Below are 27,898 nucleotides of genomic sequence, written 5' to 3'. Positions count from 1 at the left end.
GGCACCCTTTCAGTTTGTTTACGATTATGATGACAAGGCCGGAGCAGTTCCCTTTGCTCATACCGCGTTTAACTTTGAATGTGAGTTTGCATGACCTCAGCTCAGCCTATCAGAAAACCAGGCAGGCCCATCTTGGTAGGGGAGCTGCCCATTACCCACTGATCAGCCAAAGGCTCATTATAGAGGAGTATAACAGAGAAATTGCGCCAAAGCCATCTGCCATTCGCCAGAATTGCCAGATGGCCAATCCGCCTCTGGACGCTAACCTGTTATGGGTTTATAGTTCCAGAGGCTATGCTAGGCTAGAGAACCAGGCTAGTCATGATAACCAAGCTAATTGGACACATCTGTCATTGGCTTCAACATTGTTTATATGACCTCACTGGTGTTCTATATGTTGAGCTCTAATAAGGAACTTGAGCATACGTCATTAGAACAGTTAACTTGGTTTGGCTTCATTTTTCAGAAGAAGATTCTGGTGCCGCCTAAGAGAAAGTTATTGGGGGAAACACTGCGTCATCTTATTGCCACTATTTAAAGCACAACTGCATCAGGTGTCTCCAGGTGAAATTATACTGCCCTACAAAGAGAGAGAGAGAGGGAGAGAGCGATATGATGGAATCTTCATTTTATCTAATCAGTCTTTGAGTTTCTTGTCATCCCCCAGAGAGAGTTTTAAACTGACCTCAAATCAGCCCCATCGTCACACAGCCTGCAGTCTCAGCGTCCTATTGTCTGATTCTGCTCTGATTTCTGCTGTTTTTAGCTCGGTATCATAACATCTGAAAGGAACCTGTCAAATCATCCTCAAACGTGTGACACACAAAAATAACTATTTATAGTCTTGGGTTGAGTCTACTATTTTCAGTTGAAAGCGTAACCTATTGTACACCTTTAAAAGAGGAGCTTTGAGAAGAGTTCAGCTGAGTGCTGTTTAAGTGTTTCTGTGGAAGAAAAGCACTTATAGTCATGGGCCCATAGCCATCAGTGGAGTCTGCTGTGTGTGTGTGTGTGTGTAAGGCTGTCTGTGTTGTAGTAGGATAACAGCACTCCGTGGTAGGCCCCTAGCTCCATCAGTGGACATAGGTACTGCTATGATGCAGTAATCAATGAAACGGGAGTCGCTGATGGTCTCGGTGCCTCGGCTTGGCCCAGTCAAACTGGGAAATCTGGTCCAACAGAACACAATTACTGGCACCACTTCACGTGGATTCAATCCGCTTAATTTGATTTTAAAGTGTGCCCTGAAAAGGAATGACATACTCGCGTACCGGTATATGCACACACACACACACACACACACACACACACACACACACACACACACACACACACACACACACACACACACACACACACACACACACACACACACACACACACACACACACACACACACACACACACACACACACACACACACACACACACACACACACACACACACACACACACACACACACACACACACACACAGAGTAACAATAGTGTCTGTGGCCACAGGGGACCCCGTGGTCTAAGATCATCTTTGGGTGAAGATTGGGGCATTTCATACTCACACACACACCCTCCCTTGGTTTTAATGCAGCGTCCGGTGTGTATTGACTCAGGCCCGTGGGCCAGCCTGGGGGAGGGGTTAGCCCTGTGTTAGACTAGCTGGGGACTCCCTCAGAGTTGCACAGGAACAATAGTGGGAAGTCCTCGTTGCCCCTGGGGCCTGTAATAAACCGCGCACCATATGTGCCCAGTGCTAGGGATGTATTAGACCTTCCCCTTCAACCGAATCAATCATTTCTGGACGAGCCATCAGGGAGTGTGTGTGGTGTGTGTGTGTGTGTGTGTGTGTGTGTGTACAGGGGGAGGTGGGAGGGTATGAGTTACACAGATTTGCATGGGTAATTTCACCACTGTCTTTCAGAAAAAGAGAGTCAGATTAAGTGTTTGGTGAAATTCATGGGGTTGTGTAACGTTTGATCACAACATCACAGAGTGTCTGGGTCTAGTTCAGCTTCCATCACAGCTCCCTGTCTCTCAGAATGTCTGGGTCTAGTTCAGCTTCCATCACAGCTCCCTGTCTCTCAGAATGTCTGGGTCTAGTTCAGCTTCCATCACAGCTCCCGTCTCTCAGAATGTCTGGGTCTAGTTCAGCTTCCATCACAGCTCCCGTCTCCCAGAGTGTCTGGGTCTAGTTCAGCTTCCATCACAGCTCCCTGTCTCTCAGAATGTCTGGGTCTAGTTCAGCTTCCATCACAGCTCCCTGTCTCTCAGAATGTCTGGGTCTAGTTCAGCTTCCATCACAGCTCCCGTCTCTCAGAATGTCTGGGTCTAGTTCAGCTTCCATCACAGCTCCCGTCTCTCAGAATGTCTGGGTCTAGTTCAGCTTCCATCACAGCTCCCGTCTCTCAGAATGTCTGGGTCTAGTTCAGCTTCCATCACAGCTCCCGTCTCTCAGAATGTCTGGGTCTAGTTCAGCTTCCATCACAGCTCCCTGTCTCTCAGAGTGTCTGGGTCTAGTTCAGCTCCCATCACAGCTCCCTGTCTCTCAGAGTGTCTGGGTCTAGTTCAGCTTCCATCACAGCTCCCTGTCTTTCAGAGTGTCTGGGTCTAGTTCAGCTTCCATCACAGCTCCCTGTCTCTCAGAGTGTCTGGGTCTAGTTCAGCTTCCATCACAGCTCCCTGTCTCTCAGAGTGTCTGGGTCTAGTTCAGCTCCCGTCTCTCAGAGTGTCTGGGTCTAGTTCAGCTTCCATCACAGCTCTCCTGTCTCTCAGAATATCTTACTTTGCTTAAAGTTCATGTACGGTACGTATATTGTTAGTTGTTTTGAAAAAGCTTTTTTAGCACTCGATAACAAAACGTCACTATTCTATCCCATTGTGTATGTCTTTATTACGTTATTGTAGAATAATCATTTTCCTTAGTGGAATAGAGATGATTGTATAACGTTTCTGATAAGGTGACGTCTTTGTCTTATGTTTTTTATTCACAGGGGAACCACGTGGCCCAAGCCAGCTTCCAGGTGGACGCGTTTGGTGAGAAGTTCATCTTGGATGTTGAACTGAACCAGTGAGTATAACCTTTAACCTATCACCAACAGTCTCTGTATCTACTGAGATAAATCCCCTTTCTCTCTATGTCATGGTTTCTGCATATGATAGTAAAATAGCCAGTAGTACTAGACCATCTTTTGTATGATTAAAGGGACTCTCTGTTACTTTTGTATACTTTTAGCAAGTAGTTATGAAAGTAGCATCCCTGAGCCAAAAGTGGTCCCCGAAAATTGCGTACTACATCACAATATGTGCAGATACTGTATGTGAATGTATGCACTCACTGTTAGTCGCTCTGGATAAGAGCGTCTGCTAAATGACTAAAATGTAAAATGTGGCCACAGGGGACCTCGAGCACAGTTGCTCTCTCTTTCGCTCTGCTGTGTGTGATTCTTGCTAGCTGCCACTCAAATGACGAGGGGCTGAATCTCATTGGCTGGAACTCGAATTGCTAGAGGGCTGGCCCATGTGGGGGGGATGTAGGGAAAATGGTGCAGCATAGCTTCCAGAAAATAGTATCTTTCAAACGAGCGATTTCGTGCCTAATTGAGGTAAGACAGTAATTCCGCTCATAGATTATGAATAGGTGAATTACACATTGACACATCCAGCCCAAAGCGGGAGGTTTCAAAAATACTTACTAGTCACCAAAGTACCGGAGCATGTCTTTAAGAGCTGTTTAATTAGTCCCCAATGTCTTCTTCACGAAGCTTTGATCTCAGAAAACCTGTTAGTGTCAGTGCTGTAGGCCTATCATTGATTATGAATGCTTGGTTGGTAACACTGCTTATAGGCTGCTTATTCACTAGGGAACACAAGTTTATAAGCTGTTCATAAGCAGTTTATAAGCCGTTCATAAGCAGATTATAAGCCATTCAAAGGCTGGTTATAAGCGTTCATAAGCAGGCATTCGAATGAGGTGTTAAAGGGATACTGCGAGATTCTGGCAGTTGTCATTGCGCGCAGTATAAAGGAAGTTAAGAGGTAGTTTCGCGAGCCAATGCTAACTAGCGTTAGCGTAATGATTGGAAGTCTACAGGTATGGTAGCGTGTGCGGTAGCGTGTCCTACATGGTGCATGAAGAGACATTAAAATGGTATCCACGAGTTCATCTGGCTCTGGGTAAGTAGAACAACAGCTTAATTGCCAGAATCTGGCAGTACCTCTTTAACACAATGCTCTAATGGTGTCTCTAATGGAGGTTTAGGTGTCAACTATGTGAGTGACTTGATGACAGAGGAATGAGACCATATTTCCTCCCAGTGTCCGGTGCCTTTTGGGCCACCTTGTTTTCGGGGAAGAAATGATATGTTGTGTGTTTGTGGGGCTATCTCTCTCGCTCTCCATCCCTCCATCTCTCTCTCGCTCAGCTTTCTCCCTCTCACTGTTTCTCTTTCTGCTCTTTCTGTTTCTGTTTCTCTCTTCCCTTCTTCCCCTCTTCCCTTCCTCTCTCTCAAGCTCTCTATCTGGCCCTCACACTCTGCTGAGCAATGGCCTTACACAAATGAGGGGAAGTTTTGTCTCTCTCTCTCTCTCTCTCTCTCTCTCTCTCTCTCTCTCTCTCTCTCTCTCTCTCTCTCTCTCTCTCTCTCTCTCTCTCTCTCTCTCTCTCTGTGTGTGTCTGTGTTTGTAGACACACAAACACAGGGTGACAGGTTCAGTACACATCACTGCTCTCTGTATCAAAAAGTAGGCTGGCCCTCTTTGAGGTCTTGTAGATCGATGCATTGCACTATTTTTGTTTATAAAGCCCTCTTAAAGAAACTTCCGCCTTACCTTGCTTCATTGTTAACCTACAGATGTACGAGTTACCAGACCCGGTCTCAGGGATGGCTAGCTCTGGAGATCCCTTCGATCTCCACTAAGTTTGGTAAATCTGCTTTTAGTTTTTTGCACCTTACTTGTGGAATAATCACCAAAACTCTCTCAAATGTGATGTTTTGGTGTCTCTAGGGCTATTCAAACAGCTGCTGATTGATTATCTGTTTTACTGAAGAATGTGTTTGTTTTCTATGATTGTGTTTTGTGTCTCTGTTGTGCTTTTCGTAGTGTATTGATGGGTATCATTTTTGTAATCACAGGGTTCTTCTGAAAAAGAGACGTTGGTCTCAGCATGTCAAAAGTGAAATAAATGAACCAAGCTCACCTAAGCAGGCAGTTGTGTGTAGAAGTGAGTGTGCATCATTCGTGTGAGTCTGTACTCTGTCATGTCATTATATCTAAAGTCATCTCTCTCTGTATGAGGATATATTTCCCCTGTCACCCAGAGCCACTCACACACAGTAGACTGAGAGAAATGGAGATGGCATCACAGGAATATCCAAACAGCACGGTGCTGCCACTTGGAGGGTTACTGTACGATGCATGTGTCGTGTGTCATGACACAGTGTCACTGTGGGATGTATCGCTAGTGTTGTGACACGCTCAGGCACGTCTCTTGTCATATGTTGTCTTTCGTGACCTGAGGTGCTCGAAGGTCATTCATCATATGGAGTCTGTGCTGTAACTGTGTGTGTCTGTATGGTATCGTTTGGGCGGCCTGCATAAAGGTTTGAACCCCTGTTGTAGTGATCAGTACAATGGTAGTATGGAGTGAATGGTTCTCTGACGTGTGCATCCTCCCTGTTCTCATAATACACCTCTCTCTGTCTCTCTCTCCCTCTTTCCATCTCTCTCTCTCTGTCTCTCTCTCCCTCTTTCCCTCTCTCTCTCTCTCTCTCTCTCTCTCTCTCTCTCTCTCTCTCTCTCTCTCTCTCTCTCTCTCTCTCTCTCTCTCTCTCTCTCTCTCTCTCTCTCTCTCTCTCTCTCTCTCTCTCTCTCTCTCTCTCTCTCTCTCTCTCTCTCTCTCTCTCTCTCTCTCTCTCTCTCTCTCTCTCTCTCTATCTCTCTCTCTCTCTCTCTCTCTCTCTCTCTCTCTCTCTCTCTCTCTCTCTCTCTCTCTCTCTTTCCATCTCTCTCTCTCTCTCTCTCTCTCTCTCTCTCTCTCTCTCTCTCTCTCTCTCTCTCTCTCTCTCCCCTGCGGTGGCTGTGTGTTTCATGAGGTTCTGTTATATGCTGTGTGTGTGTGCTGCTCTTCTCCATCCATCCCTCGCTCCCCAAGTGCTGCTCACTGACCTCACTCTTTAACCAATCACACTGCATCCTGCTTTGTTGATGAGAACTTTCTTGAGCTGTGTGTGTTTAGTGTGTGAGGAGGGCATTGAGGTTGAGTGTGCGTGTTTCTTGGCTTCATGCAGAAAGGCTTCATGCAGACCTAGTTTCCTTAGATTGATCAATGGCCTCGTTCCTCTGTGTGTGTGTGTGTGTGTGTGTGTGTGTGTGTGTGTGTGTGTGTGTTTAAGCAGTTGCAAGCACAACAAACAAGAGGCTGTTGTTTGTTTTTATTTCAGTTGATTTTGAGATGCTACTCTCTCTTTCCACTGGGATCTTTTAATAGGATCACAGATTTGATTATAAAAAATAACCTTTCAGAAACACATCAGGTATTTTTAGCTTGTGCCTACTGTAACTGTAAGTGTGTGTGTGTGTGTGTGTGTGTGTGTGTGTTTTTAGTGTTTCAAGTTTTAATGTCACATGCACAAGAACAGTGAAATGCCTTTCTTGCAAGCTCTAAAACCAACAATGCAGTAATCAATAACAATGTAATGATAAATAGACCAAAGTATTGCAGAGAAAAAGTGTGTCTGTGTTGCGTAGCGTGCTAAGGTCACACATTACTCCCTTAGGCTTCTTTGTCCTCTCCCTCTTCCATCTTTGGCTGCTTCCAAATTGCCATTGATGGGCTGGGATGGGGTGGGGGTGCTTCTTTTGAATGATGCCCCCCTTTCCTCATAAACCATGCCTCCTCTTCACCCCTCACCTCCCCTCCCACCTGCTCACGCTGAATAATGGATGTGCCTGTAAGATTAAAGGAGGACGCTGAAATGGGATGTGTGTGTGTGTGTGTGTGTGTGTGTGTGTGTGTGTGTGTGTGTGTGTGTGTGTGTGTGTGTGTGTGTGTGTGAATGGCTCAGTTTGGGGCTCTTACTGCAGTACCAATTAGGCCTCAATGTGGCTCTTATAAACCAGGGGCCAGATTAGAGCCTGGGGGCCCACAGAACCTATTGTTTACATTACAACTAGTACAAACCTATTGTTTACATTATAACTCACACAAACATATAATTTATATGAACTAATACAAAGATTAGAAGATCTCTCATGTACTTTTTGTATGTCGTGCATTGTATTTGGTCTGATGACATGAATACTTAAAGGGGTAACACTTCATATTCCGCATGTTTTATGTACTCTGAGAATGAGGTTAGGAGGTCTGTAGGCTGCAGGTCTAACCACAAGTGTTATGACATGTTATGAAATATTCACAAAGGCTTCAAAGCTCATTGTTGTATAAAAGGGATGTTGTTATACAGTATAGTTTCTATGAACAACACCATACAATTTAATCTCAGTGTTGACAGAATATAATAATTTATGTGTGCGTGTCTCTCTCTCCCTCTTTGTGTGGAGAGGAGAGGAGCAGGTGGGCAGGTGCTAGTGGGGGTCAGTAATTGCCGTAACCTGTCTGTTTATGAAACTGGTGTTAGAGTGATACGATTCCAGCACTGACCTGGTTCCTTGCTGTTCCTGTGTGGGCTGTTGTCAGGACAACGAGGGGCCAGAGAGAGACTGGATATTCTGTTTCTAGTGGAGTCGACTCCGACTCCTGCTGTCAGAGTCGTTGGAGTGTACGCTTTCTCGACTGACTCAAATTTGACAAAACTGACCACAATTAGCTAAAATTAGCTACAGCTGCAATGTCAGTGTGTGCACGCACCCTAATGAACTGGGTGATTGATAAGCAATGCATGTGGAGCCATCTGACAATCTCTACTAAACAAAACACTCAAGGCTAATCAGTAGCCTACGTCAGCCTAGCTGGCTGATTTTGTTTTTAATGACTCCAGGATTTTTGGTGTCGACTCCGACTCTCGTGGTCAAGGAGTCGATGAATCGACTCTTTTGGAGTCGACTCTCCTCACATGAAAAAATACTACAGTTTACTATAGAATACTTCAGTACTTCCTATATAATTCCATAGTAAACTGTAGTATACTGTAGAATACTATACTACACACTGTAGTGTACACACTGTACTATAGAATGTTGTAGTATACTATAGTAAATACTACATTATTATCCCTCCCAAAACACTGTAGTAAATACTACAGTAATGTCCGCAAAAATACGACACTTTTTGAACTATAGTTACAGTTTTTCTCAATTGCTAAAACACTAAACCCTATTGTCTGAACCAAATGCTCAGTTGCCTGAACCCACTGATTGAATCAATCACTCTTTTGGCAAAACCATAAGCACTTTTCACCTGTTTAGACATAACTTGCCAACACATTTCATTGTGATGCACCCGTGCTGCATAATGGTGAGCACAGGTGACAAAAGTCAAACACAATTAGAGCACAGCTGTCACCACTTGAACACAACAACTCAAAATTGATCACACTTGTGGCTAATGATGTGAGGGAACATATACAGTAAGCCAGTTCAGAGAGCACTGGTTTGTGAGGCCCTACAATGGATAGAAATCTGAGAGGAAGAGTTCGTGTGAGAGGAGGTCGAGGTGGTCGAGGTGGTCAGCGAAGACAAAGAACAGTAATATCTGATGAAATCAGAGCTACTGTGATTGACCATGTTCTTGTCCATGGTATGAGCATGAGGGAGGCTGGACAAAGGGTACAACCAAACATCAGTAGATTCACTGTGTCCACCATAATCCGAAGATTTAGAGAAGAGAACAGGTAATTACCCTTTTTTGACATTATAGTACAGTATGTAAATGTTGACAGCAATTACTGTATGACATACTATATACTGTACCACAGTATACTGTAAGTAAATATATGTTTCAGTACATCACTGTACCAATGTACTGTAGTATTGTAATGGAGGGTTGGTCTAACTGTTTGTAGGCCTAGTATTCCATGTATATTTTTTGTAACTCCATGTTCTCTTTTTGTAGAATTGAAAGACTGCCACATGGGGGTGGGAGGACAGGTATGTTCTCCCCAGACCAAGAGACCCTAATTGTTGATATGGTCCGTGAGAACAATGCCATTAAACTGAGCGAAATTCAGCAGAAGATCATTGAGGACCATTTAAATTTTGAGGGTATCAACAGTGTCAGCCTCTCTACTGTTGATCGTGTCCTCAAGCGCAACAGACTGCGCATGAAACAGCTATACAGAGTGCCCTTTGATCGCAACTCAGACAGAGTCAAAGAGCAAAGATTCCAGTATCTACAGGTTGGCATATATCCAGACACATTCAATGTTGATTACTCTAAGTAGTGATTTACTGTAGTGGCCTAAATCACTTTTTCCGTATCACTTACAAAAATATATATTTCTACAGAGGGTTTTTCAACTGGATGCAATGGAAAGACCCCATCAATACATCTACATGGATGAAGCTGGGTTTAATCTCACCAAAAGGAGAAGGAGAGGCCGTAATATGATTGGCTATCGGGCCATTGTTAGTGTTCCTGGGCAGCGTGGTGGCAATGTCACATTATGTGCTGCCATCAGCAATCATGGGGTTGTCCACCATCATGCCAACCTGGGGCCCTACAACACTCACCAGCTCCTCATTTTCCTCAATCACATGCGAGATGCTTTGTTAGGGCAGCAGGATGAGCATCCCATCTATGTTGTTGTTTGGGACAATGTGAGTTTTCACAGAGCCCTCCAGGTTAGAGAGTGGTACAATATGAACCAAGGTTTTATCAATCTTTGCCTTCCACCGTACTCCCCTTTTCCTAAACCCCATTGAGGAATTCTTCTCCTCATGGCGGTGGAAGGTATATGAACGCCAACCTTACACCAGGGTAAATCTCCTGCAAGCCATGGGACTTGCCTGTGGTGACATAGGTGTGGAGGCATGCCAAGCCTGGATACGGCATGCCAGGGGTTTTTTCCCCGTTGCCTGGCCAGACAAAATGTGGCCTGTGATGTGGATGAAGTCCTGTGGCCTGACCCAGATGGAGACATGATGCTGTGGCTGAGTAATGCACTTATTTGTATATTTTTGTACTTTATTTTTACATGGGCTTACTGTACACAAGTGGCAAACGCATAAGATTTCTGTTTGTTTTTACAAGTGCTACATGTAAATGCACAAGATTTCTGTTTTGTCTTTTTGTACAAGTGCTAAATGCACAGGTTTTTTTTTGTTTTGCAACATGCATTTAGCCTACAGTGAACAATAAACATTTATTTCTCCAGCTTCATGTCCTGAGCATTGTGTTTTCTATTTTTCTACGTAGTGTTTAGTGACTGTTCAGTAGTGTTTTTTATTTTGATTGACTCGGGGCACGATTTGACAACATAGTTCAGTTTTGAGCACAGATTGAACTGTTTTGAGGTGAAAGTTTGGTTTTGCAAGAAGAGTCTGAGGTTTTGTGAATGTAGCTTGAAAATTGGGTTTTGTGTTCACAGTTAAGAGAAAAGGAGAGCAGCTTTCAAGAAATGTGTCTTAGCAATCGAGAAAAACTGTAATACTACTGTATATTATTTGCATATGCCCTGCACATTCCCCTCCCCCAGATCAAGTTGTGCCACCCATAAGTGAGAAACCTACATGCCAAGTATAGACCATATAATGTGTTCCCTACAGGTTATAGAAAAGAGCAGAAGCGCTGAACTATCTGTTCAGACCCCAGTCCTACCTACCTACCTAGTATTTCTCCAGTAGGTTTCCTCAAGGAGAAAGCCTCCAATTCTATGTCAAAGATAATCAAACAAAAACACTACAATGAATACTACAGTATACTACAATCCACAAAAACACTACATGAATTACTATAGTAAATACTAGTTTTATTTTACTACAGTATACTACTGTAAATACCACAGTAAAGTCAGCAAAAACATTACAGTGAATACTATAGTATGTATACCATAGTATACTTAAGCATTAAGGCCTGAGGGGGTGTAGTATATGGGCAATATACCACGGCTAAGTGCTATTCTTATGCACGACGCAACGCGGAGTGCCTGGACACAGGCCTTAGCCATGGTATATTGGCCATATACCACAAACCCCCGAGGTGCCTTACTGCTATTATAAACTGGTTACAACATAATTAGAGTAGTAAAAATAAATGTTTTGTCATACCCTTGGTATACGGTGTGATATACCACACCTGTCAGCCAATCAGCAATCAGGGCTCGAACCACCCAGTTTATAATATAGTATTTATACCATAGTAGACTATAGTATTTATACCATAGTAGACTAAAGTATTTATGCCATAGTATACTATAGTATTTATTCATGTGGGTCCCACCACACACTCTTTCTACCGTTCGGCCGTTTCAGCCAACAGAGACGCAGACAGAGACTCTTTATGCTAATAACAGAGTAAATTACTATTTGGCGGAAAATGCATAATGCATTACACCAAAGGGAGGTGTGTGTGTTGTATTACAGAATGGGGAGTGGCAGGTTTGTGTCTATGAAGCATTGTTTGAAACCTTATGTATCAGTGTGACGTTAGAAGCTACTTGGTAAACGTTGGTTTACGGTTGGATGGAGTGATGGATGGATTTAGCTCAGATTGAGATTTCCTCTAATACCTCATGAAGGGCAGATGGAGGGTGTGTCTGTGTGTGTGTGTGTACGTAAGAGAGAGGGAGGGGGGTAATTCATTGATCTCAGTTTGAATGGAGTATGTATAGGGTTACCTATATATCAGATGTGAATAGTGGAAGGCCTGCAGCTGGGAGTTTGTGTTGTCTGTATGGTTTGGGTCTCAGGTGGAGCTGGGACAAATCAACTGGTGTCTTAGTGAGAAACGAGTGAACAGAAAGAGAGTGAAGAGAGGGGGCATCGGGAGGAAAGGGGATGAGTGTAAGAGAGAGGAATGGGATGAGAGAGGGGGGAATGGGGTGAGAGAGGGAGAGAGAGGAATGGGGTGAGAGAGGGAGAGGGGGGAATGGGGTGAGAGAGGGAGAGGGGGGAATGGGGTGAGAGAGGGAGGGGGGAATGGGGTGAGAGAGGGAGGGGGGAATAGAGTGAGAGAGGGAGAGGGGGAATGGGGTGAGAGAGGGAGGGGGGAATGGGGTGAGAGAGGGAGAGGGGGGAATGGGGTGAGAGAGGGGGAATGGGGTGAGAGAGGGAGGGGGGAATAGAGTGAGAGACGGAGAGGGGGGAATGGGGTGAGAGGGAGAGGGGGAATGGGGTGAGAGAGGGAGAGGGGGAATGGGGTGAGAGAGGGAGAGAGGGAGAGAGGGAGAGGGGAATGGGGTGAGAGAGGGAGAGGGAGAGGGGAATGGGGTGAGAGAGGGAGAGGGGGAATGGGGTGAGAGAGGGAGAGAGAGGAATGGGGTGAGAGAGGGAGAGGGGGGAATGGGGTGAGAGAGGGAGAGGGGGATTTGGGGTGAGAGGGAGAGGGGGAATGTGGTGAGAGAGGGAGAGGTGGTAATGGGGTGAGAGAGGGAGAGAGGGGAATGGGGTGAGAGAGGGAGAGAGGGATTCCCCATACAGCTGGGAAGGTCATTGAAGGTCAGAGGATCTGGGTTCCACACGGATTTGCTACTAACACACAGTCTAACTGATTTAACATAGACTATCCAACACAAACCTACTGACAACCAAACCAGAGAGACGGAGGGCACCATATTGATGATGCTAAAATACTCCTACCAGATTAAGCTGGTTTACAGTAAACAGTGTGTATTATGTAAAGTGATGATGCGTTCGTGATTCCATCCAACTGGTTTTGGATCAAGTCCTGTGTATATTTCTAATCTCAGGGATTGAGCACAGCACACCTCTTCAAGTCATATTCATTTTGAAAGCGTGTTTAAATATAAATGAGATGACATCTCTTTTATGAGTATCTCTTCTATCGACTATCTCCCTTAATTTCCTCATCATACCATTTTATTGTGATAATAAATGTCACCTCAGCAATGTCCTATAATGCCACATTCCTGTATCCTCTACCCCAGCCTCACTACTACTCTATCTCTCTCTTCAATTCAATTTATGGGCTTTATTAGCACGGGAAACATACAGTTGGGAGAACAAGTATTTGATACACTGCCAATTTTGCAGGTTTTCCTACTTACAAAGCATGTAGAGGTCTGTAATTTTTATCATAGGTACAGAGAGACGAAATCTAAAACAAAAATCCAGAAAATCACATTGTATGTAATTAATTAGCATTTTATTGCATGACATAAGTATTTGATCACCTACCAACCAGTAAGAATTCCGGCTCTCACAGACCTGTTAGTTTTTCTTTAAGAAGCTCTCCTGTTCTCCACTCATTACCTGTATTAACTGCACCTGTTTGAACTCGTTACCTGTATAAAAGACACCTGTCCACACACTCAATCAAACAGACTCCAACCTCTCCACAATGGCCAAGACCAGAGAGCTGTGTAAGGACATCAGGGATACAATTGTAGACCTGCACAAGGCTGGGATGGGCTACAGGACAATAGGCAAGCAGCTTGGTGAGAAGGCAACAACTGTTGGCGCAATTATTAGAAAATTGAAGAAGTTCAAGATGACGGTCAATCACCCCTCGGTCTGGGGCTCCATGCAAGATCTCACCTCGTGGGGCATCAATGATCATGAGGAAGGTGAGGGATCAGCCCAGAACTACACGGCAGGACCTGGTCAATGACCTGAAGAGAGCTGGCACCACAGTCTCAAAGAAAACCATTAGTAACACACTACGCCGTCATGGATTAAAATCCTGCAGCGCACGCAAGGTCCCCCTGCTCAAGCCAGCGCATGTCCAGGCCCGTCTGAAGTTTGCCAATGACCATCTGGATGATCCAGAGGAGGAATGGGAGAAGGTCATGTGGTCTGATGAGACAAAAATAGAGCTTTTTGGTCTAAACTCCACTCGCCGTGTTTGGAGGAAGAAGAAGGATGAGTACAACCCCAAGAACACCATCCCAACCGTGAAGCATGGAGGTGGAAACATCATTCTTTGGGGATGCTTTTCTGCAAAGGGGACAGGACGACTGCACCGTATTGAGGGGAGGATGGATGGGGCCATGTATCGCGAGATCTTGGCCAACAACCTCCCTTCCCTCAGTAAGAGCATTGAAGATGGGTCGTGGCTGGGTCTTCCAGCATGACAATGACCCGAAACACACAGCCAGGGCAACTAAGGAGTGGCTCCGTAAGAAGCATCTCAAGGTCCTGGAGTGGTCTAGCCAGTCTCCAGACCTGAACCCAATAGAAAATCTTTGGAGGGAGCTGAAAGTCCGTATTGCCCAGCGACAGCCCCGAAACCTGAAGGATCTGGAGAAGGTCTGTATGGAGGAGTGGGCCAAAATCCCTGCTGCAGTGTGTGCAAACCTGGTCAAGACCTACAGGAAACGTATGATCTCTGTAATTGCAAACAAAGGTTTCTGTACCAAATATTAAGTTCTGCTTTTCTGATGTATGAAATACTTATGTCATGCAATAAAATGCAAATTCATTACTTAAAAATCATACAATGTGATTTTCTGGATTTTTGTTTTAGATTCTGTCTCTCACAGTTGAAGTGTACCTATGATAAAACATTACAGACATCTACATGCTTTGTAAGTAGGAAAACCTGCAAAATTGACAGTGTATCAAATACTTGTTCTCCCCACTGTATGTTTACACTGCCAAAGCAAGTGAAATAGATAATAAACAAAAGTGAAATAAAAAATTAACAGTAAACATTATACTCACAAAAGTTCCAAAATAATTCAGACATTTCAAATGGCATTATGTCTATATACAGTGTTGCAACGATGTGCAAATAGTTAAAGTACAAACGGGAAAATAAATAAACATAAATATGGATTGTATTTACAATGGTGTTTGTTCTTCACAGGTTGTCATTTTCTTGTGCCAACAGGGCACACTGTGCAATCTCTCTCTCGCTTTCACTCCCCCCTCTCCTCGTTGCGCTCTCTCCCTCTCTCTCTCTCTCTCTCTCTCTCTCTCTCTCTCCTTGTCTCTCTCTCTCATTGTCTCTCTCTCTCTCTTTCTCTCTCTCTCTTATTCTCTTTCTCTCTCTCTATTTCTCTCACTGATAGATAAGTGGTTCTATCAGAATATCATTATTACACAAAGGATAGACTGCCCTGTACATGTTCATCTTGATCAACTGACTTTGTGAGAGTGCGTGTTTGTTTGACTTTGGGTCAGTGATTTAAAGTGTTTGTAGGTGTCAGACCATGAAATGTGCTGATGCTGTAGTGTTATCCATGTTGTGGTGCTATCCATGTTATGGTGTTATCCATGTTGTGGTGTTATCCATGTTGTGGTGGTATCCATGTTGTGATGCTATCCATGTTGTGGTGCTATCCATGTTGTGGTGTTATCCATGTTGTGGTGTTATCCATGTTGTGGTGTTATCCATGTTGTGGTGCTATCCATGTTGTGGTGTTATCCATGTTGTGGTGTTATCCATGTTGTGGTGGTATCCATGTTGTGATGCTATCCATGTTGTGGTGCTATCCATGTTGTGGTGTTATCCATGTTGTGGTGGTATCCATGTTGTGGTGCTATCCATGTTGTGGTGTTATCCATGTTGTGGTGGTTTCCATGTTGTGGTGGTTTCCATGTTGTGGTGTTATCCATGTTGTGGTGTTATCCATGTTGTGGTGTTATCCATGTTGTGGTGGTATCCATGTTGTGGTGGTATCCATGTTGTGGTGTTATCCATGTTGTGGTGTTATCCATGTTGTGGTGGTATCCATGTTTTGGTGGTATCCATGTTGTGGTGTTATCCATGATGTGGTGTTATCCATGTTGTGGTGGTATCCATGTTGTGGTGGTATCCATGTTGGGGTGGTATCCATGCATATCCCTCCATTGTGTGTTTCTTGTGTACAACACATTACTCTCTCTCGCCCAATCATAGGCTAATCCATCATCTTCTCATCCCTCTATTTTTTCCTCCAGTTCTTGACTCCCTCCATCTCTTATCTCTCTATCTCTCTATTGAATTGAGGGTGTGTTTTTGGGGAGTAGGGGGTAGAGTGAATATTTTGGGAGTAAGGGGGGTAGAGTAAATATTTTGGGAGTAGGGGGTAGAGTGAATATTTTGGGAGTAAGGGGGTAGAGTAAATATTTTGGGAGTAGGGGGTAGAGTGAATATTTTGTGAGTAGGGGGTAGAGTGAATATTTTAGGAGTAGGGAGTAGAGTGAATATTTTAGGAGTAGGGGGTAGAGTGCACATTTTGGGAGTAGGGGGTAGAGTAAATATTTTGGGAGTAGGGGGTAGAGTGAATATTTTAGGAGTAGGGAGTAGAGTGAATATTTTAGGAGTAGGGGGTAGAGTGCACATTTTGGGAGTAGGGGTAGAGTAAATATTTTGTGAGTAGGGGGTAGAGTGAATATTTTAGGAGTAGGGAGTAGAGTGAATATTTTAGGAGTAGGGGGTAGAGTGCACATTTTGGGAGTAGGGGGTAGAGTGAATATTTTGGGAGTAGGGGGTAGAGTGAATATTTTAGGAGTAGGGAGTAGAGTGAATATTTTAGGAGTAGGGGGTAGAGTGCACATTTTGGGAGTAGGGGGTAGAGTTAATATTTTGAGAGTAGGGGTAGAGTGAATATTTTGGGAGTAAGGGGTAGAGTGAATATTTTAGGAGTAGGGAGTAGAGTGAATATTTTAGGAGTAGGGGGTAGAGTGCACATTTTGGGAGTAGGGGGTAGAGTGAATATTTTAGGAGTAGGGGTAGAGTAAATATTTTGGGAGTAGGGGGTAGAGTAAATATTTTGGGAGTAGGGGGTAGAGTAAATATTTTGGGAGTAGGGGTGGGCTGACTGGGAAGAATACATTATAGTGGGTGTGTTTGTGGTAGGGGGTAGGCACGTGCCTCTTGTGTTTTCTTGGAAGGGGTTAGAGGTGTTTTTTGTGTGTGTGGGGGGGGCAGGGGTTTGGAGAGTAGGACGTACTAGACACGTAACCCTCTTTTTTGGAGTCATGGATGAGTCTTTTGTCTCTCTCTCTCGCTCTCACCCTGTCTCGCTCTCTCTCTCTCAATTGAATTCAATGTTCAATTTAAGGGCTTTATTGGCATGGGGAAACTATTATTATATTTCATTTTTTTAGGGGGTAGATCAGCTTTAATATTGCAGATAGATTGTAACTTCCATCAATGTAATTGTCTGCATCACTTCCAATCCCCCATATGTTTTTTTTCTCGCAAATATATATATATATATACATACATACAGTGGGGAAAAAAAGTATTTAGTCAGCCACCAATTGTGCAAGTTCTCCCACTTAAAAAGATGAGAGAGGCCTGTAATTTTCATCATAGGTACACGTCAACTATGACAGACAAATTAAGAAAAAAAAATCCAGAAAATCACACTGTAGGATTTTTAATGAATTTATTTGCAAATTATGGTGGAAAATAAGTATTTGGTCACCTACAAACAAGCAAGATTTCTGGCTCTCACAGACCTGTAACTTCTTCTTTAAGAGGCTCCTCTGTCCTCCACTCGTTACCTGTATTAATAGCACCTGTTTGAACTTGTTATCAGTATAAAAGACACCTGTCCACAACCTCAAACAGTCACACTCCAAACTCCACTATGGCCAAGACCAAAGAGCTGTCAAAGGACACCAGAAACAAAATTGTAGACCTGCACCAGGCTGGGAAGACTGAATCTGCAATAGGTGAGCAGCTTGGTTTGAAGAAATCAACTGTGGGAGCAATTATTAGGAAATGGAAGACATACAAGTCCACTGATAATCTCCCTCGATCTGGGGCTCCACGCAAGATCTCACCCCGTGGGGTCAAAATTATCACAAGAACGGTGAGCAAAAATCCCAGAACCACACAGGGGGACCTAGTGAATGACCTGCAGAGAGCTGGGACCAAAGTAACAAAGCCTACCATCAGTAACACACTACGCCGCCAGGGACTCAAATCCTGCAGTTCCAGACGTGTCCCCCTGCTTAAGCCAGTACATGTCCAGGCCCGTCTGAAGTTTGCTAGAGTGCATTTGGATGATCCAGAAGAGGATTGGGAGAATGTCATATGGTCAGATGAAACCAAAATAGAACTTTTTGGTAAAAACTCAACTCGTCGTGTTTGGAGGACAAAGAATGCTGAGTTGCATCCAAAGAACACCATACCTACTGTGAAGCATGGGGGTGTAAACATCATGCTTTGGGGCTGTTTTTCTGCAAAGGGACCAGGACGACTGATCCGTGTAAAGGAAAGAATGAATGGGGCCATGTATCGTGAGATTTTGAGTGAAAACCTCCTTCCATCAGCAAGGGCATTGAAGATGAAACGTGGCTGGGTCTTTCAGCATGACAATGATCCCAAACACACTGCCCGGGCAACGAAGGAGTGGCTTCGTAAGAAGCATTTCAAGGTCCTGGAGTGGCCTAGCCAGTCTCCAGATCTCAACCCCATAGAAAATCTTTGAGGGAGTTGAAAGTCCGTGTTGCCCAGCGACAGCCCCAAAACATCACTGCTCTAGAGGAGATCTGCATGGAGGAATGGGCCAAAATAGTGTGTGAAAACCCTGTGAAGACTTACAGAAAACGTTTGACCTGTGTCATTGCCAACAAAGGGTATATAACAAAGTATTGAGAAACTTTTGTTATTGACCAAATACTTATTTTCCACCATCATTTGCAAATAAATTCATAAAAAATCCTACAATGTGATTTTCTGGATTTTTTTTTCTCATTTTGTCTGTCATAGTTGACGTGTACCTATGATGAAAATTACAGGCCTCTCTCATCTTTTTAAGTGGGAGAACTTGCACAATTGGTGGCTGACTAAATACTTTTTTCCCCACTGTACATACATACACATTCATATACACATACATACATACATATAAATAAATACAGTTGAAGTCGGAAGTTTATATACACCTTAGCCAAATACATTTAAACTCAGTTTTTCACAATTCCTGACAATTAATCCTAGTAAAAAGTCCCTGTCTTAGGTCAGTTAGGATCACCACTTTATTTTAAGAATGTGAAATGTCAGAATAATAGTAGAGATAATTATTTATTTCAGCTTTTATTTATTTCATCACATTCCCAGTGGGTCAGAAGTTTACATACACTCAATTAGTATTTGGTAGTTTAACTTAGGTCAAACATTTCGGGTAGCCTTCCACAAGCTTCTGTCATGAGCCCTCTCACTCCACCGGGTTACCACCTTAATGTGTTTCCACTATCTTCCACTCTGCTCATCTCTCTCTCTCTACTCAGCCTAACGAGCTCCACCTGTCCCTGCTCTGCTCGGCTCTAATTACTCTGCCAGCTGCGCTGCATTACCCACTAACCTCTCCCAGTATTTAAAGTCCCGTCTTTCAGCTCTCCTTTGTCAGATCGTCTGCAAAGCTCACACCCGGAACCTGTGTGCTCGCGCTTCTGGCTCACCCTTGTTTTGTGACCCCGGACCTGCCTGATTCTTGGATACTCTTCTGCCCCAGGAAAACCAGACCTGCTCTCTGCCATTACGACTCCTGACTACTCTTCGACCCCGGTAACTCTGACCAGCCTTCTGCCTTGCTACAACGTATTTGGATTTCCCTTGAACTGTACTTCTGCCTTGTTTCATCCGCCCCGTTGTGTCTGTGTTTCCTCCCCCAGGACTTCTGGACCACCAACCACCGGCGTCATCGGACGCATCGCTGCCACTGGGGGGCACAGACCCAGCACATTGGACGGGATAACCCCTGGAGCCTTCACTCACTCCCTACTTCCCTTTTCCCTTAAGTTTTAATAAACTTTCTGGTGTACGCAATTGTGGTCCTCTTGTCGTCTGTCTGAACCGTGACAGTACGATCTGACCCTCATGGACTCAGCGCACACTTCCCCCGACATGGAAACCGAAGAACCTGAGCAACCCACCGCCATGCTACGCCTGGAACACACTGAGAAAGAGCTAGGTCGCATGAGCGGCGACATCACCTCTCTGCTTCAGGTCGGCCACCAACAGCATCAGCAGTTCCAGCAGCACCAGCAGCAGTCCCAGCAGCAGCAACAACAACTCGCCAGGATCATCCAACTCCTCACCAACCTTACCCCAGCCAGTCTGCCCACCAGCCCTGCCTCCGAGTTACCTGCCCCGGTCATTTCAGCCGCTGCCCCGGGAACCCAAGATTGGAAACCCCGAGCGGTTCAACGGCGATTCTACCCAGGTCCGGCCATTCCTGACTAGCTGCCGACTTCAGTTCTCCTTGCAGCCAAGGACCTTCGCCACGGAGGGGGCTAGGGTCGGGTATGCCCTCACTCACCTGACGGGCCGAGCTCGACTCTGGGGAACAGCAGAGTTCGAACGTCAAACCCCCGCATGTGCAACCTTCGACCTGTTTGCTGAGGAGATGCTGAAGGTGTTTGACCTGGATTCACCAACCGCAGAGGCGTCTCGTGAACTGTTCAGTATTCGACAAGGCAGACGTACAGTCGCAGACCATTCCATCGACTTCCGAACCCTGGCAAGACGAAGTTCTTGGAACACGCCATCGTTGGTGGACGCGTTCTTCCATAGCTTGGCTGACTATATCAAGGACGAGTTGGTCTCCCATGAACTGCCTTCCACTCTTGATGAAGCCATCGCACTGACTGTCCGGATCGACAGAAGGATACAGACCCGTCGTCGTGAGAGGGGGCGCCAAGGTCCACCAACTACCGGCATTCGGAGAGATCCGACTGGGCTCCTGTCAGCTACTGCCACTCACCCAAGTCAGCTTGATCAGTCTGAGCCTATGGAGATTGGGCGAGCCTCTCTCACTCCTGCAGAGCGCCAGCGCCGCTTCACCTCAAACCTCTGCCTCTATTGTGGAGGTGATGGACATCGTGTGGTAACCTGCCCTTTAAAAGCCGAAGCTCACCGGGCATAGGGGGAGTCCGGTTGAGCTCAATGACCATCCAGTCCTCCGACCGCAAACCCTTGCTGCAAGTTCACCTCCGCCTCTCTGACTCTACTCACACCCTGGCTGCTCTGGTGGATTCTGGCGCCGAAGCCAACATAATGGACATCAAGCTGGCACGCCAACTGGGACTGGAGAACCTCCGTTTGACACCTCCTATTCCTGCCCGGGCACTGGACGGACACTTACTCGGATCGGTCACTCATGTCACGGCCCCGGTCTTGATGGGTCTGTCCGGAAACCATCAAGAGACTATCCAGTTTCACCTGCTCCCCTCTCCAGGCCAACCCCTCATCCTGGGTTACCCATGGCTCCGCCCGGCACAACCCTCAGCTCGACTGGGTGACCGGGGTGATCAGGGAGTGGGGAGAGGACTGCCACCGAACCTGCCTGCTTGCTGCCGCACTACCCCCTCGGCCAGTACCTACTAACTCCGCCCCTGACCTCTCCCATGTCCCAGAATGCTACCATGGTCTCAGAGAAGTGTTTAACAAAGCAAGAGCCACATCTCTGCCCCCTCACCGACCGTACGACTGTGCCATCGACCTCCTCCCTGGAACAGCCCCCTCCAAGGGGCCGTCTTTATTCGTTGTCTGCTCCTGAAAGAAGGTCCATGGAGGACTACATCAATGACTCTCTGTCCACAGGATTGATCCGTTCATCTTCATCTCCGGCTGGTGCTGGCTTCTTCTTTGTGGGGAAGAGGGACGGATCTCTTCGCCCCTGCATCGACTACAGGGGACTCAACGACATCACAGTGAAAACCGTTACCCTCTCCCTCTGCTCACCTCTGCTTTTGAGTTGCTCCAGGGAGCCACTGTTTTTACCAAGTTGGATCTCAGAAACGCTTACCACCTAGTGCGGATCCGGGAGGGAGATGAATGGAAGACCGCATTCAATACACCAACAGGCCACTACGAGTATCTGGTTATGCCTTTTGGCCTCACCAATGCTCCTGCTGTGTTCCAGGCTCTAGTGAATGATGTACTGCGGGACATGTTAAACAAGTTTGTCTTCGTTTACCTGGATGACATCTTAATCTACTCCAGAAACCTGTCTGAACACACCCGCCATGTCCAGCAAGTCCTTCATCGTCTTCTGGAGAATTCCCTCTACGCCAAGGCAGAGAAATGTGAGTTTCACGTCAAGACAGTGGCCTTCCTGGGGTACATAGTGGCAGAGGGAAGTATCCAAATGGATCCTGCCAAAGTATCAGCAGTCACGTCATGGCCAGTTCCGGAGAACAGAAAGAAGCTGCAACAGTTTCTGGGGTTTGCTAACTTCTATAGAAAGTTTATCCGGAACTACAGTACCGTTGCTGCCCCTCTCACTGCTCTAACCAGCACCAAGCAACCCTTCACCTGGACCCCAGCAGCCGACAAGGCCTTCAGTACCCTCAAGGTAAGGTTCACCTCCGCTCCCATCCTCCAGATGCCTGACGTGGACCGGCAATTCATTGTGGAGGTGGACGCCTCGGATGTGGGAGTTGGTGCTGTGATTTCTCAGTGGGCTGCGGAGGATAGGAAGCTCCATCCCTGTGCCTTTTTCTCACGTCGGTTGTCCCCCTCTGAGTGCAATTACGACATAGGGAACCGAGAGCTGCTGGCTGTGAAGCTTGCCTTGGAGGAGTGGCGTCACTGGCTGGAGGGGTCCACCATTCCATTTCTCGTTTGGACCGATCATAAGAACTTGGAGTACATCCGCACGGCCAAACGGTTGAACTCCAGGCAGTCCCGCTGGGCCCTGTTCTTCACCAGGTTTAATTTCACTCTGTCATACCGGCCTGGATCACGCAACACCAAGCCAGACGCCCTCTCCCGTCAATTCCAGAAGGATGACAACCCCTCCAAGGATCCTGTGTCGATTCTGCCAAGTCCCTGCATCGTAGCAGCTCTGACCTGGGCTGTTGAGGAACAGGTGCTGGAAGCTCTCCGTAACCAGCCCGGTCCCAGCACTTGCCCAGCTGACCGCCTTTTTGTCCCCGAAAACCTAAGGTCCCAGGTCGTTCAGTGGGGACATGACTCCCGCCTAGCTTGTCACCCTGGCTCCACCCGCACTTACAACCTGCTCGCCCAGAGGTTCTGGTGGCCCGCTCTGAGAAAGGATGTACGGGAATTCGTCCAAGCCTGCCCCATCTGCAACCAACACAAGTCGTCCTGCCAGCCCCCAGCCGGATTGCTGCAGCCCCTGCCTGTGCCCAGACGTCCCTGGTCTCACATCGCCCTTGACTTTGTCACGGGGCTGCCCCCTTCAAGGGGCAAGACCGTCATTCTCACCATAGTTGACCGATTCAGCAAGATGGCACACTTCATTCCCCTCCCCAAGCTCCCAACCGCCAAGGAGACCGCCCAGGTGGTCCTGGAACACGTCTTCCGGATCCACGGACTGCCAAAGGATGTAGTTTCTGACCGTGGTCCACAATTCTCCTCCGCTTTTTGGAAGGAGTTCTGTCACCTGCTGGGAGCCACAGTCAGTCTGACTTCCGGATTCCATCCCCAATCCAATGGGCAGTCAGAGCGGGCAAATCAGGAGCTCGAGAAGGCACTGCGATGCATGACTTCACGCAACCCCCACTCCTGGTCGCAGCAATTGACATGGGTGGAGTACGCACACAATTCTCTGACCTGCTCTGCCATCGGTATGTCCCCTTTCCAATGTGTTTATGGATACCAGCCTCCTCTATTTGCCAGTCAGGAAGGGGAGGTTACTTGCCCATCTGCACTTGCGTTTGCCCGTCGATGTCGCCGCACCTGGTCACAGGCCCGAGCCACACTTCTCAGATCCGTTGCCAGCTACACTACCGGGCCAACCGTCGGAGAATCCCTGCTCCCACCTACCATGTTGGTCAAAGGGTGTGGTTGTCGTCAAGGAACCTGCCACTCAGGGTGGAGTCGCAGAAGTTGGCACCTCGGTTCATTGGCCCATTCCCTATCATAAGAGTGATTAGCCCAACTGCTGTCCGGCTCCAACTGCCTAATTCCATGAGGGTGCACCCCACTTTCCATGTGTCTAAGATTAAGCCCCTTCATGAGAGTCCGCTGGTCCCTGCTGCGCCTTGTCCTCCTCCTCCACGGCTCGTCGATGGTGGTCTGGTTTACACCGTCCGCCGCCTGCTTCGGTCCAGACGGAGGGGTAGGGGTCTCCAGTACCTCATTGACTGGGAGGGCTATGGACCTGAGGAAAGGACCTGGGTGCCAGCTAGTCGGATTGTGGATAGGACTCTCATCACCGCCTTCCACCAACGGCATCCTGATCAACCTGCAATCCGTAGGGGCCGCCCCAGAGGGATCCCTAACCGTCCTGCCCGCTCGGCTTCCTGTCCTGTGCCTGATCCTGTCTCGGGACCTGTCCCATCTCCCGACCACGGCCCTCCGGCTTCCTCCGAGGATGAGGGCGTTCGCTCGGACCGTTCGGAGGAGTTCTAGCCCTCCTCCGGCTCCCCTCCTCCCGCCCGGCGTGGTGTTGCTCTTGGGACTTCTGGGGCCGTCCCTTGGGGGGGGGTTCTGTCATGAGCCCTCTCACTCCACCGGGTTACCACCTTAATGTGTTTCCACTATCTTCCACTCTGCTCATCTCTCTCTCTCTACTCAGCCTAACGAGCTCCACCTGTCCCTGCTCTGCTCGGCTCTAATTACTCTGCCAGCTGCGCTGCATTACCCACTAACCTCTCCCAGTATTTAAAGTCCCGTCTTTCAGCTCTCCTTTGTCAGATCGTCTGCAAAGCTCACACCCGGAACCTGTGTGCTCGCGCTTCTGGCTCACCCTTGTTTTGTGACCCCGGACCTGCCTGATTCTTGGATACTCTTCTGCCCCAGGAAAACCAGACCTGCTCTCTGCCATTACGACTCCTGACTACTCTTCGACCCCGGTAACTCTGACCAGCCTTCTGCCTTGCTACAACGTATTTGGATTTCCCTTGAACTGTACTTCTGCCTTGTTTCATCCGCCCCGTTGTGTCTGTGTTTCCTCCCCCCCCAGGACTTCTGGACCACCAACCACCGGCGTCATCGGACGCATCGCTGCCACTGGGGGGGGGCACAGACCCAGCACATTGGACGGGATAACCCCTGGAGCCTTCACTCACTCCCTACTTCCCTTTTCCCTTAAGTTTTAATAAACTTTCTGGTGTGACGCAATTGTGGTCCTCTTGTCGTCTGTCTGAACCGTGACAGCTTCCCACAATAAGTTGGGTGAATTTTGGCCCATTCCTCCTGACAGAGCTGGTGTAACTGAGTCAGGTTTGTAGGCCTCCTTGCTCGCACACGCTTTTTCAGATCTGCCCACAAATTGTCTATAGGATTGAGGTCAGGGCTTTGTGATGGCCACTCCAATACCTTGACTTTGTTGTCCTTAAGCCATTTTGCCACAACTTTGGAAGTATGCTTGGGGTCATTGTCCATTTGGAAGACCCATTTGCGACCAAGCTTTAACTTCCTGACTGATGTCTTGAGATGTTGCTTCAATATATCCACATAATTTTCCTTCCTCATGATGCCATCTATTTTGTGAAGTGCACCAGTCCCTCCTGCAGCAAAGCACCCCCACAGCATGATGCTGCCACCCCCGTGCTTCATGGTTGGTATGGTGTTCTTTGGCTTGCAAGCGCCCCCTTTTTCCTCCAAACATAACGATGGTCATTATGGCCAAACAGTTCTATTTTTGTTTCATCAGACCAGAGGACATTTCTCCAAAAAGTATGATCTTTGTCCCCATGTGCAGTTGCAAACCGTAGTCTGGCTTTTTTATGGCAGTTTTGGAGCAGTGGCTTCTTCCTTGCTGAGTGGCCTTTCAGGTTATGTCGATATAGGACTAGTTTTACTGTGGATATAGATACTTTTGTACCTGTTTCCTCCAGCATCTTCACAAGGTCATTTGCTGTTGTTCTGGGATTGATTTGCATTTTTCGCACCAAAGTACGTTCATCTCTAGGAGACAGAACGCATCTCCTTCCTGAGCGGTATGACAGCTGCGTGGTCCCATGGTGTTTATACTTGCGTACTATTGTTTGTACAGATGAACATGGTACCTTCAGGCATTTGGAAATTGCTCCCAAGGATGAAACAGACTTGTGGAGGTCTACAATTTCTTTTCTGAGGTCTTGGCTGATTTCTTTTGATTTTCCCATGATGTCAACCAAAGCGGCACTGAGTTTGAAGGTAGGCCTTGAACTACATCCACAGGTGCACCTCCAATTGACTCAAATGATGTCAATTAGACTATCAGAAGCTTCTAAAGCCATGACATCATTTTCTGGAATTTACCAAGCTGTTTAAAGGCACAGTCAACTTAGTGTATATAAACTTCTGACTCACTGGAATTGTGATACAGTGAATTATAAGTGAAATAATCTGTCTGTAAACAATTGTTGGATAAATTACTTGTGTCATGCACAAAGTAGATGTCCTAACCGACTTGCCAAAACTATAGTTTGTTAACAAGAAATTTGTGGAGTGGTTGAAAAACGAGTTTTAATGACTCCAACCTAAGTGTATGTAAACTTCCGACTTCAACTGTACATACTATATACATTTTATGGACACAGTCAATTTTACAACAATTCTATTTTGTTTGTTTTTACTCCTGAACTTCCTCTACCCTCAACCTCGCCGATCATTTTCATGATGTCCATCCGGTTTGCTTCTGTATGCCATATCTTTCTAACTGTGCTCTTTCACAAAAGCTCTCAACCTATAACCTATATACTTATTATGGACACAGTGTGCCTTACATTAGTTATCTTGTTGTTATTAGTTTTTTTGTTGTTGTTATTAGTCCCATCCTTCAACTCCATTAAACACCTCCCATCTATCTCTTAACACCATCCATATTGGATTTCTATTTGCCATATATTTTTCAACTGTACTGTGATGTTTTACAAAAGTTCTGAACCCGTTTCTACAGATTGTAAATTGAAAATAAACATTTTTGCAAAAAGTATTATTATATTATTGATCGATTGACTATGACTTTTCAGATCACCCAGTAGTGCTATCTGCAGGGTTAGCTCCAGGTAAATATTGCAATCCTTCAGCCATTCCTGGACCTGTGTCCAAAAACAAGCTACAAATGGACAGTACCAAAACAATTGATCTAATGATTCTGTCTCTTCGCAGCAAAATCTGCAGAGCTGGGAAGATTGTATCCCCCGTATAAAAAACATTATATTGGTAGCAAGAATTTTGTATAATAATTTAAATTGAAAAATTATACGTTTTGAATCCGGCGTCGTTTTGCATATCAATTCATAAACACTATGCCATGGAATCGGTACATCAAAAATCTCTTCCCAACTATTTTGCAATCTACAGTGGGGGAAAAAAGTATTTAGTCAGCCACCAATTGTGCAAGTTCTCCCACTTAAAAAGATGAGAGAGGCCTGTAATTTTCATCTTAGGTACACGTCAACTATGACAGACAAAGTGAGGGAAAAAAATCCAGAAAATCACATTGTAGGATTTTTTATGAATTTATTTGCAAATTATGGTGGAAAATAAGTATTTGGTCACCTACAAACAAGCAAGATTTCTGGCTCTCACAGACCTGTAACTTCTTCTTTAAGAGGCTCCTCTGTCCTCCACTCGTTACCTGTATTAATGGCACCTGTTTGAACTTGTTATCAGTATAAAAGACACCTGTCCACAACCTCAAACAGTCACACTCCAAACTCCACTATGGCCAAGACCAAAGAGCTGTCAAAGGACACCAGAAACAAAATTGTAGACCTGCACCAGGCTGGGAAGACTGAATCTGCAATAGGTAAGCAGCTTGGTTTGAAGAAATCAACTGTGGGAGCAATTATTAGGATATGGAAGACATACAAGACCACTGATAATCTCCCTCGATCTGGGGCTCCACGCAAGATCTCACCCCGTGGGGTCAAAATGATCACAAGAACGGTGAGCAAAAATCCCAGAACCACATGGGGGGAC

The 27,898-nt window shown here is 46.1% G+C and overlaps 1 protein-coding gene across 2 annotated transcripts in view; it reads left to right on the top strand.

Moving 5' to 3' along the window:
- Nucleotides 1-27,898, top strand: part of LOC121543223 (disintegrin and metalloproteinase domain-containing protein 22-like) — a 102,570-nt gene that overhangs the window by 2,349 nt on the left and 72,323 nt on the right. For both annotated transcript variants that reach the window (XM_045226004.1, XM_041852966.2), the window contains exon 3: nt 2,988-3,064. In XM_045226004.1, the coding sequence (XP_045081939.1) occupies nt 2,988-3,064 (77 nt within the window). The remainder of the gene's footprint in view (nt 1-2,987; nt 3,065-27,898) is intronic.

Source organism: Coregonus clupeaformis, chromosome 17, assembly GCF_020615455.1.
Source record: "Coregonus clupeaformis isolate EN_2021a chromosome 17, ASM2061545v1, whole genome shotgun sequence".
NCBI lineage: Eukaryota > Metazoa > Chordata > Actinopteri > Salmoniformes > Salmonidae > Coregonus > Coregonus clupeaformis.
This window is presented reverse-complemented; position numbering and strand designations above follow the sequence as displayed.